This window comes from Atractosteus spatula, chromosome 18 (assembly GCF_055471065.1).
Source record: "Atractosteus spatula isolate fAtrSpa1 chromosome 18, fAtrSpa1.hap1, whole genome shotgun sequence".
Lineage (NCBI taxonomy): Eukaryota > Metazoa > Chordata > Actinopteri > Semionotiformes > Lepisosteidae > Atractosteus > Atractosteus spatula.
Genome location: NC_142723.1, coordinates 13641861 through 13654281, shown reverse-complemented (window position 1 = coordinate 13654281; position 12421 = coordinate 13641861). Strand labels below are relative to the sequence as shown.

At 41.2% G+C, this 12421-nt stretch overlaps 1 protein-coding gene across 1 annotated transcript; it reads right to left on the bottom strand.

Annotated features, from left to right (window-relative positions):
* Window positions 1–210: 210 nt before the first annotated feature.
* LOC148818628 (V-type proton ATPase 16 kDa proteolipid subunit c) lies at window positions 211–9914 on the bottom strand. The gene is made up of 3 exons (XM_088936629.1): window positions 9608–9914; window positions 1498–1681; window positions 211–1129 (listed from the first exon to the last, which is right to left on the bottom strand). Exons 1-3 carry the CDS (start codon window positions 9678–9680, stop codon window positions 925–927), a joined length of 462 nt encoding a protein of 153 aa, XP_088792755.1. The 5' UTR covers window positions 9681–9914; the 3' UTR covers window positions 211–924.
* Between the last annotated feature and the right edge of the window lie 2507 nt (window positions 9915–12421).

The following is a 12421-nucleotide window of genomic DNA, read 5'->3' as shown; positions in this document are numbered from 1 at the left end:
GCCCCACCCCAGACGGTCCACGCATGATACACTTCAAAGGGCGTTTGTGAAAATGGGGCTCTTTGAGTCTCCAGAAAGTCTAGAATAACAAGGAATTTTTAAACCATGCAAAACTAAATCATGCAATGTCATGAAGAGACCAGCTTTTTAGAAATGGAAGTGGGTGAAGATGCATTTCTAATTTCCAATAACAAAATTAAGAGGTGTGGGTAAGTTGAGGAAATTTATTTGGAAATTAGACCTGTGAAACCCAACAGTGGGCACACACCTTAATGCAATCAAACAGCTGTACTACAGGAAAACGTGTTACAAGTGTTCTTGAGAATGTCAGCATTATAATTAAAACACACACACAGAACTCCCACTCCAATATCAGAACACTAAAGGCAATCTCCTTTTTAAACCAATTATTACATCCAGAGGAATTCCAAGCACTTATTACAATTACCCACAGTGCAATAATCTACCTATACATAGATATATTTATAATATATATATATAATGGGGAATTCAATAAAGACTTTGCTCCATTTAAACAAGTTTTATGAACATTTCAAATCTTTATAAATAAAATCAGTGAAAAAAAAAAACTATTCCATATATTTGTACAGATAATTCCTCAACATCAATATGGAAATTGGAAACTGTCCCAAAAGGTTAGTTCCAGAGTCAGTTCTCCCATGAAGAGGGAAAACAAATGACTATAACTAACCTGAAAAAAAAAAGATGTAAAACAAAATCATATACCTAAACACACACAGGACAGACAAATCACTAACGTACATTGCGCATTTACAAGGGGTTGACTACCAAACTGAGACAACTGTACACATTGTGGAGATAAGACCATTATAATTACGGAGCTATTTTTTTTTTCCTTTTTCTGGTTTTCTTCTCCTTCACAGAGCAGCGGTGAATGGACGCTTATTTTGTGGACAGGATCAGGGCGACGATGAGCCCGTAGAGCCCCAGGACTTCGGCGAAAATGAGGATGAGGATCATGCCCACAAATAACCTGGGCTGCTGCGCCGTGCCCCGCACGCCCGCGTCGCCCACGATGCCAATGGCGAAGCCGGCAGCCAAGCCGCTGAGTCCCACGCTCAGGCCCGCGCCCAGGTGGAGGAAGCTCCTGTGGACACAACACACGCCAGTTAGGGGCGGCCCCGCCGCGGTCTATCAACAGAGAGCGCGCACGGTCCGCTAGCACCCCATCATTCATCAAGTGTGTACTCCCGAGACCAAGGGGGTGCCTGTGCAATACAATTTGTATAAGGTAATCTGAAAACCACATGCACTAAAGCTATATATGCAAAGAATCAGTATAACCCTTTCCTTTGGTTATCTTTGCTATCCTAGGATGTAGGACACAACCACACAAATAATGATCATGGTTCTTCCAGAGACTGAGAAGTCATCTGAGAACGGACGAACCATCCCCGTGTGACTGTCTTCTGCCAGAAAAAGCACCCTTCGTTGACTCTTGGCGCCAGTACGTACTTGAAGAGAGAGACGTTTTCCGAGAGGGAGTTGGCGATCAGCACTGCCACCACCAGGCCGTAGATGGCTATGATACCCGCCATGACTACAGGGATGATGGACTTCATGATGAGCTCCGGCCTCATGACCGACATGGCGGCGATGCCTGTCCCACTCTTCGCTGTGCCGTATGCTGCCCCCAAGGCTAGAGAGAGGCAAGGCAGAAAGACATCAGAACAGAGCATCAGACAGAGATATTACACCCAATCACTCACTCCTCCACAGACTAGCCAACGTCTGGCAGAAATTAAAATCAATACCCTTGTAAGAGGTGCCAATCACAATACACAACACCTTCCCAAATTGACCTTAGTAGCAGCAAAATCAGAAAACTTCGGCCCTCTGGTTATCATCATGGAAAATTTTTTGTCCTTGACTAGAATACAACCCAAGGGCACGTTGGTTACACTGGAGAGTATTCTGAAGAAAGTATACTGTATTAACTATTTTCCAGTTATATAAACTCAAAGATGGACTTGGTCCTGTTAATCTAGGTTTTCTGCACCCTTGATATCTGGATAATCAGGGTTATCGGTACCTCTATAGAGACTGCATTACAGCACATCACTGACAAAGTGATACTTTGCTTCAGGCAGTCACAGGTAAGGATTCTGAGAGCTGATGCACAAGCCATTAACATATGCTGCATTGTTTTTTTACACCTCTGACAAAAATGAGTTCAAATCAAATCATTATGCATTTTCCCCAGGGCTATAAAAAGCCAAAAATCCTGGTCTTTGGGAATTTAACATGCAGATGAGTCACTATTCAGAATGTCAACTGGTCTTGCAGGTTAGGATGAAAGAATTATGACAAGAATTATAACTAGAATTATGACAAGCTGTTAAAACCATTCTATTTTATGAGAAGTTCCAAAAAAAAAAGGAAATCAGTTTGCCACAGATTTTCTCTGGTCTTTAAGAGGCACACCAGAGATCTTCTTAAATGCACAGATGGCAGCTACCCAATTCATTTATTAGACGAGATACTGATCAATACAAGTTTAAACTGTAATTCTACCACACACATACCCCCTAAGCAAAATCCACATTAACTTGTCAAACAATCTTGACTGCATATTTATAAAGACAACCAACTTAAAGTACATTAAAGGCCTTGCAAGTAGCTCCCTTCGGAAAAAGCAAAGCTTCTCATCATGCTAGTTTTACAACTTATTTTTACAGAAATGCACCACGTACTGGGCCTAAATACCAATCTAAAGTATAGTCTGCCCCATCATAAGTTGTTAAAATTACTCAATACTGCTTATACACCGATTCTTGCCACAGAACCTGTACGGACATACAGTAATTACAGACAGTTATGCAGGAAGTCTGTGCTAATTCTTAACTAACCTTTTTCCTGACTTTATTGCCCCACAACACAGTGATATAAACAGCTGTACTGCAGTGGAGATTCATTTGTAACACGGGTATTGACCAGAATTAAAAAAAAAAGACTGAGAAGCTTAACAAAAAAAAAAACAAACCAAGAAAATGAGCAAAAATTCTTCATTCAAAGACATCTGGCCATCAGTTTAAAATAAAAACGGAACCATCACATTGAACCTAAAGGTCACAAATGAGGAATCTTCTGCCCATCTTGTGCTGTGCTCTAAACAAATCCTACCCAAGGAGACAGTGAATAAAACACCGGGCTGCCAGTGTATACACGACGGTGCTTTACATGCAGGGTTAGCAGCAGCCAACAGGAATAATGGGACACAAGGACCTAATGGTCATGTTAGTGTTAATCAGGCTTTGCTTGTCGGTAAAACATAAGCATTTGGATAAGTTAGTGGCTGGAATCTGAAAACTTTCAATGCTTTTGTCAATGGGAAGTGATGGTGATAAACCCTCATTTTTTAGTCCTGAAATAAATCCATTTAGGAGGTGGAATTGTCTACGATAAAGTATCTCATGAAATGCCATGACTGAACATTAATAACTGTGACATTATTTGCAGGGTCTGTCTGCCCCGTAAACCACAAGTCTTGCTCTCATTTACAGAGATGATAAAGGCAGCCAAATGCTAGTTAATATCCTATAAATGTACAATAACCAGGGCTGATAACAGACCAAAAAAAAAACAGGAAGAAATAACCACAAAACCAGAAAATGAGCTTGTGAAAGACTAGTGGTTGCAGTTGTGCTGCACGAAGCAAGTCACACATGACTAGTCCAAATCTAAAATTTCAAACATTGGCTTTTTTCCCCCCCCAAATCCTTTAGGAGAGGATGTGTAAAACGAACATTAAAAAAAAATGGCTCATAACTTGCCTAACAGCTGCAGCTGGACAAATGGAAGCCTCATAAACAAGAATATATATAAATATTGCACAATAATATGAGGCACAGTTACACAGCAATGGGGAAATACAACTGAGACCACAAAGCTAGGAATATAAAAGGTGGAGTAAAAACACCAGGAGCACAGTGCGTTTAGGGAAAAGGCAGAAGTGTATTTAAAAAAAATCATAATGGTGCCAAGAGATTAAACATAAAATATTAAACGGGCCTCTTGTCCAACTGAACTATTCTGATTTGTTTTGAGTGCTGCATGAGATGGGCAGAAGAACCTCTGCATAGGAGATCTCCAGCCTACTGCGTGTTCAAAAGGCTTTCCACATCTTTCCTACGCCATCTAGGACTGTGAATTTCGCTTCAGTAGAGTGATCCGCAGATTATTATCCAGGAAATGAGCTCAAAGTGTATTCACAACAAACTTTGGCCAATACAAAAAAACAGAACATTGGGCTTTCCTTTCCCCGCTGGAAGATGAACCCAAAGATAACAGGATTTACACAACAGACAGCCTCCGTCAGGCAAGACCATGCCATCCTCCGCTGAATCCAGGTGGCAGTACAGAGCCCTCCCAGGGTCAGGTCCCAATCCGCAGATAAGGAAATCACCACTGTACTGCACTCACAAGACTGCCATGGAGAATAATACCATCTAAAACAAACCTGACTGCACCTACGCTGAAGCTTGTTTCATTCTTAGCTAATGGTGTTCTTGGCTAAGCAAGTGTACTATTTTCTAGAACTAAGGACATGGTGAGGGACTGGCAGATTCATCTAGCTAGATGAATGTATACATATACAAAGACTGTATACGTAGTTACACACAAATACACAAGCTACCACAGATTGTCATGTTCAAAGAATGAACTAAATGAATGCCACTGAGGTCCCTCAATGTTACAAGAGTTCAAAAATTTCATCTACCATCAACCTCTAGGGTAACTTGTACACTGACTTTTTAAAAAGCTGTAAAAATTAGCACTTTGGAAATGACAGGAAAGATGTAAGGAACTTGTTCAACAGCTGTGAGAATGTTGTTTTGTATAGGTCACTACAGTACAAACAAGCCCTAAATGAATAGGCAATGTCATGTCCTAATCTTCCTTAAATAAAACTATACAGTGGCAGAATACTTATTCACAACTTAGGTATTAAATTACACACAAACCAGGCTTAAACTGTAACCGTCAAACAATTTTTCCTCAATATAGATTTTCCATAATCAAAGCACAAAAAAAAAATCAAGATGCTGAGCTATGAGGAAAAAACCCATCTGATTTGGTGACACGAGGTGCATCACTACCTGGTCAGACGTCTCTGAATCACTGTCCTGCTGCACTGCTAAATGCATGCAGTACATCCAGATGAAGGAGCCACACACAAAACAGGTTCCGTTTTATACAAAGACAAGGGAGATGTACGTACTAGTTACAATCTTAATGATGTGCGTATATCAACACACCAATTTTGTTTTCTGCAGTCATTAAAGTTCTATACATTACGAAGGACGTAATGATCAGGGCATTCCCCCCCAAAGTTATCCTTTTACCTTTATTTGAATTGCCAATGTGCCCTCTAAGCCTGTTTTTAATCATATGTACAATGACTATCCAACAATTTTTTTAAACAAACTGAATTAGAAATACTATAAATACTAAAGGGCACTCCTGAGTGTAGGAAATGAAAAACTGAGGAAGTCAAATCAAGATATACCAAGCATTTTCAAGCCCTGTCAAAGAATTAACTGGAGTTAACAGTAGTTACTACAGAAAGACAAGTAAACATGATTGTGTACATTTTAGACCTGAACGCTGAGAAAAAATTTCTCCAAACTCAGGCCTTCTCCCTTTACCAAAAAAAACAGACCTTACGTTAACATGAAGGAGAAGCACCAATTTTAAAATACCCCATTACTTGCCTGCCTAGCTATTCATGAATATAAAATAAACAACTGCATATAAAATGAAAAGTTACAGCATAACCTCTCAAGTGTCATCTTCTAAAACCAACATGCAGCGTGAAAATATCACTCTGTGCCCTTCGTGCGCTCACAGAGAAGTCCAGGGCAGCCGGAGGCCTTAACACTGACAACTGAAAGTTAAGGTTTAGAGGATAAAATCCCTGCCTGTTGTTGTTCAACAAATCTTCAAAACACTCAGAGGATTTAAAAATGTTTTTTTTTCAGAATAACAGTGCCGTTCAAGTACTTCTATCATCTTTGCCTGAGCACTCCAAGTCAGAGTCAGGCGACCAGCTGTCACCTCTGTGTGACATTCCTCCCACCAGCAGCACCCCTGCATCTTGCTGTCAAGTCCTTTCTACAAGCCCGACTCAACTGCAAAAAAAAAAACGAGTGTTTGTTTTAAATCAAAATGTCATGACACTTATTTAAGATGCCGCTTTCAGAATGCTGTTCTTTCATAACGGGGCACTAAAAAGGATTGTAAAGACATCAGAAGGGGGGAAAAGCCCACACTGACACTGCAGTAATGCAGGCTGTACACACTGTCATGTGCAACGTAACAGGAGAACATCACCCGGCCTGATGTTACTAGGTCAGTGCACGCACCTGCACACGGTTTTCTCTCTGTGTAATGCAACACCAATGCAGCTAAGAGTGATGTACACGTGCCCAGCAAACACTGATGCAGCAGTGTGAACACCAGACAGGAACTCTGCTTCAGGTGAGTGAAGGACAGGTCTCACAGTTTCAAGTCAGGATCTGCAACGAAATCACTGCACAATGTGCACAGCATGCTGGGAACACTCGTGGGTAATTCCAGTCTGCCCAGGCGTGTACAGAAGTATAATGTTCTGCAAAGCATTTTGCTTTTACATTTTCGACAAGACAGGATATTGGTGATGGAGTTATTCTAGCAACATACAAATGTGATTAATTTATAGATAAGATAAATTCTTCAATAAAGCCGTTAACATGGTCTTAGACCTAAACTCCCAGTTTTAAAGTACAAATACATATAATATGAATACTTCCATGACCACTTGACCAGTATAATAACTGATTTTAACATCCGACACAGGCAAATATACACTCTCTTCAGCCCAGAAGCGTCATCTCAGTTCAATTACAAGCTTGCACATTTAAACACATTATCAGAGGAAAAGAAAAGGTAAATGTCGGTGTCAGAAGAGGTTTTCATTACCCTTGCTTGCAATCGACTTGCTCCTATCCTCACCAGAGCATAAAATGACTTTCTGCTCACACATGCTGCTGGCTAACTCACCATCTGGCCCAAAGGCTGAGGCTCAAGAACACAAACAGCGCTGGCTATCTGTTTAAAATGGATTCCTGTGGGCAGACTGGAGAATTAAGTAAAAAAAATCAATTTTAAATCAATATCATGTTAAGAAAACATGAGTAATTTAAACATCTGCAACCTTCTGCTTTCATTACATATGCGAAAACATCATAAAAGCCTAAGGGGAGACTAAGGAGTGTAGAAAAGAGAGCATTTGTAGGGAACTTGTGGTCATTTACAACAGCCTGGAATGAAGACTAAATTTTTATACAGATTTGCATTAGACCATCTAAAAAGGTCCAAAAAAGTCTCAATTGCCACTGGTAATTCCTTTCCTGGGGTTGGAAAAATACCGATCTTGATAAAATAAAATGCACACTTAACTAAGATTATACACTAGAAGGAAATAAACAATGTAATTTTACAGAGGTTGATATAAACTGTACACCTTTCCTAGCTAGGGAATGCAGTATTTTCTTAACGAGATTTTATAGACATTAAAACAGAAGCTTCTGTGGTCTCCGTCACATTCACTCATTCTCGTACAATCCCTCTGAATGCTCTTCAATGTAGGTCATTACTCAAGGTGACATTCCACATCAATAAAATCACATTTTAACTTCATACCATTTCTCTTCTGAAATAAGCTCCTAAAGAGTGATGCTGGGGAAGACTGTGGAGAACACAACTGGCAAAGTTAAACTACCTCCACTGAACACCCAACTAGCCATGATCATGATTAAGGTTTTAGTTTCAGTTTTTCAATTGCATCATAGGTAGGCTTGGCTAACTGACACACTGTCAGCTGTTTAACTTGGATAACTATTCTATAATGCGTTGGGAGGACAAATAATAAGAATCCCCAGATATAAAAATTCAGCAGCTGTAGTTACACATTGGGTTGCACTACAGTTCCAGTATAGACAATACAGTTTAGATGTATCCCCGACATAAGATGGAAGAAATAAGCATTTCCAACAGGGGTAAACATTTTAGAAACAGGACACCAAGAATGAAGACCCAGGGTTCTTCAAATCTATATAAAAAAAAGGAGAAGCTCATTTTACTCAATGGGTTCTTCCTGGGGAATTGTAAACACAAAGGGCACACTGTCCAAAATTATACCATTCTTCCCAAAAACCTAAATGTATGAGTTCATTGGCACAGAACATCTGGGACGATCACTGTGACAAGGACTTGAGCACACAAGCCAACTTCAATGAATTATAAAACAAAGAAACTGTTGGGAGAGCTTATCCTAAGAAGGCTGAACTTTAACCACTGATGTCTTAGAGGCACCCAGGTGAGATTTTCCTAATCAGAGAAGATCTTCTAGAAATACAGCTGGTGGAAATATGGGTTCTTGCGGGCTGTACAATCGGATTATAAAGGAATCCTTCGTTATAAATGAGGGAAAGCAATATTTCTAGGCATTTCGAATTTGGGTTTTACGTTTGTAACAGGATTTTGACACGCTGGTGAAGAGGCCAAATTTAAATTCTCCACTTTTGACACCTTAACTAAATCATTAAGTAAAACCTCCGAAGCTTACCAAGCCTTATGGATGTTTTACAACGTATTTTACCGTCTAGTGCCAGAAAATGGCTTCCTTTCTTTTTTTTTTATTCTCGCTAAAACCAGTCATTCCCCTGCAGTCATATGACTCACTACGGGGACTCCCCTCCCTCGCAAATCGGAGCGCCGACGGAAATGGTCGAAGATGGCGTCAAAGTCAGGGTAGGAGCCCGAAGGGGCAACGAGGGCGGCGCGTGCCCCTGCTCGGGTGACAGCCCGGGGAAGGACGAACCTTTCCGGAAACTGCCGAACTGGCAACCCAAAGCAACACTCGACCCCCCGCCATCCAATGATCACAATTAAACAATCACTCGCGTTTAGTTGATTTAAATCTCTTAACTGTGAAGCAATGCGGTCCACTCAGAGCACAGTTTCATTACAGCCTGCCCGGACAGGCAAAACAGCAGCACGGTCGTGAGCTAGCTGCATTTTGCTATGATGACGCTCCTAGGCATTGCACAAACCAATCGGCTGAGAATTATTAACCGTGAAGAAAGGTACTGCCAACATCATTCACAGGGGTTCAGCTGCGATGCATGTATAAAATGAAGGCAACCAAGGTCCCTTGCAGAATTAAAATAATTACAAGAACGACGCAATACTGAGCGCCACAGCTGCCAATAGCTACCAGTGGTAACGATAATTTTACGGTGCTAACAACACAGCACGGTACCACTTGCAAGCAGGAATCAAATACGTGCCCAAAATTAATCATTAAAGAAATTTAACAGTAAGTCGGGCTTTTTCTCAGACGGAGCTCGCGAACGTCAAAGGCAACGTCACCCTTCATGAAAAACGTTTCTCCCCCACTCACCAGAAGACAAAACCAGGCATCAAACCCTCCCCAAGAATGAACAGACATTGCCACATCCGTATAAAAACGAATCAAGAGATTACGATTATTCAGATTGTTTTTTTAAGAAAAGTGAATTACCGCTGAACACCATCGCCGCAGAGGCGCCCATCACCGCGAAGAATGGGGAGTATTCGGGACTTTCGGAGGACATTGCTTTTCGCTCTCACACTCTGTACAAAAAAACAAAGGAAATACAAAAAGTACGAAGCGTTTCCTGTCTAAAACTGATTTCTGTCTGTAAAACGCTACCGACTAGCCGCTACAAACATAAATCGGTGAAACGCAGGCTTGACAACAGACAGTATGTGAGCGAGTTCCGATCTCCTCTCAGATAAATACCGGCGCAGCAGCACAAAATGGCGAAGCGGAAAATGTCACCTGACCAGCCGTCTGGACTCACACCAACTCCAATCCGTGGGGGAGACGTAACAGGAATCGTTTTCATTTTTCGATGTCGTATTAACTTCAAACTAACATTCGCCACTAAATCAGGCTGAAGTTGAAATAAAAAGCTACAGTTTTTTTTAAATCCTGATCTTTCCTTCTCTTCGCATTTTTATTTATGTGTCATAGACTTAAACTCCCCTCTATTACGTTTTGTGGTAGTATGCTCCTCTGCGGGCTGGACCTGTGTGAAGTGTAAAGCTACCCCACTCCAATAGCGGGGGTAAATGGGCAAATGATCAAATTCGTATGAGGAATATAAATAGTTTATCTATTTTTTTCTCCTCGATAATTAGTTCAGGTGTTCATTGCATAAGGCACAACCGTAGGTTGAGTTCGCAGGGAAAAACCGACGCCTCCCCCTCACGCGTAATTGTCATCACTAATAAAGTACACCTTTTTCTGTATTTACTCGATTATCTTTTTTTTTGGTTTAATCGGTTTTTATCGTGTGACAGTCCAAGGCGGGGGCATGCAACGCTAAGGCTCAACTGTCATTAAATACGGGAATTTAAAATTGCTTCACTACACTGCAATGTGATGGCGATCTGCTGTTACTCCAAATTATAAGCCTCTACAAACGCGTTATAAAGTAGTGACAAGTCGTGTCACAGTATTTCACAATGTCACCACCGCCTACTATATTAGAATCGGAATACCATCTAATTAAATAATTGTTTACTAGGTATTAAAACGTCATAGCAAACGTCGTTTTACTATACAGTATATACCAGTAAAATGTTGATGTAGTTACAGTACACATCGTGACTGCATTTATACACCAGCATCCAACAACTCGACGTAGCCGAATTCATAAACGACTGAATTTTTCAGGCCTATTTGTGTGCAGGTTTTATTACCATAAGTAATAAAATGACTCCAAAACGCCAGGCATTACTCGTGACTGCCTTGTTCGTAACTGCAATATCAGCGCATTACAATAGTTTCACTATCGGCAATGCTACGACGGTATTGCTACTGTACCATTACTACTACACATAGAAGCAGTAGAATTGGAAAAAAGACCACATCTTGGGAGTCTGGGAACAATGGCCGTTCAACTCGTGATAGAACTCATGACCCGACTGAAAAAGAAGAGGAAGTGCATGTTCTATAGGGGATTGCTAAATCCAAATAAAATGGAATTTGTTTGTGAAACTAGTGGAAATTCCTACATGGGCCCATTCTTAAAATAAAAAAAAATCTTGCTTTCATTCTCAGCCATTCACATGTACATATTATGCACGCGCGTGTTAGTATATGGAATTTTTGTTGTCTCCTTCTATGCACGTTTTTAAGTATTTAGATTATGTTAAATCTGTGGTAAAGGGCTAAATGGGCCACATGGCTTCCTCTTGTGTGGAACTGTTCTTATGTATTATAAACAAACAGCTGAGAGTCCTTCATGAATGACTTTGTGCCAGGAACAAGTTCTCGCCGCGCTGCATTCGATCTTCAGTGATCTGCATGCATGCGATTTGCAAGGGGTCGTCTGAACTGGGTTGTGGAACGGGAGATCTCGCTGCCAAGCTCTGTGAGAGTGAAGGTGTGGGGGTCAGAGGTTTCCACTCAGGCTGAGAGCGCGTTCAGTGCAACGCTGTGTGCGGCTCTTCCCTCAGTATCTTTTCTGCTTTCCACACAATCAGGACATCTGCGGCCATTTCCAGCAAACAGAAGCAAATGCTTGCTTGCTTGCGCGTGCGTGCGTGTGTGTGTGTGAGAGAGTTGTAACCTCACTTCAAGCAGTGAGTCTCACACCCCCCAGTCTCCCCACTTGAAAGACTGTGTGGCACCGGGCCACGGAAATAAAGGCTCAGCTTGTGCCAGTGTTCAAATCACCACCTACTGTACCTTCACCCCAGTTTGTTTTACATTATTGGTAAATATCCTCGTTCAGTTTAGATTGTCTCCTGTCAAGCCAATAAACTGCTATAGCCGACCTTTCCTATACTCAGTGGGAAGGAAATAAGTGGGACGCAGGCTTCAGCACTCCATGTTTAAACAAACGGACTTTGAAGGCTTACGAATAGAACCTGTTGTTCTCAGCTTCAGCTCTGTGTCTTAGAAAACACACTATGGATTTTGTAGCACTTGCATTGCCAGTAATTAAGTGCTTTTTAATTTCATTAAAATTCTTCCAAGTTGCACAGTGCAGCTATTTCTTTGGTGTAACACTGATGGCATTTCGATATTCCTTCCGGTACTTTGTCAGTAGCACACTGGGGCATTTTGTCCTGGACAGGCATACATTTCAGCCACCAGAACTTTTATCCCAGAATCGCTTTTACACGCACTCTGCGACAACATGCGCCAGGGACATGTGTGTTGAAAGCACCCTGCACGTCTACTGTAAGCTGGAATCGTGCTTTTCCAGGAAAGCCTTTCCTTTCCCTCCCTCAGACCTCTTTTGTTTATATGAAAACATGCAACATGACGAACAGGATCTCT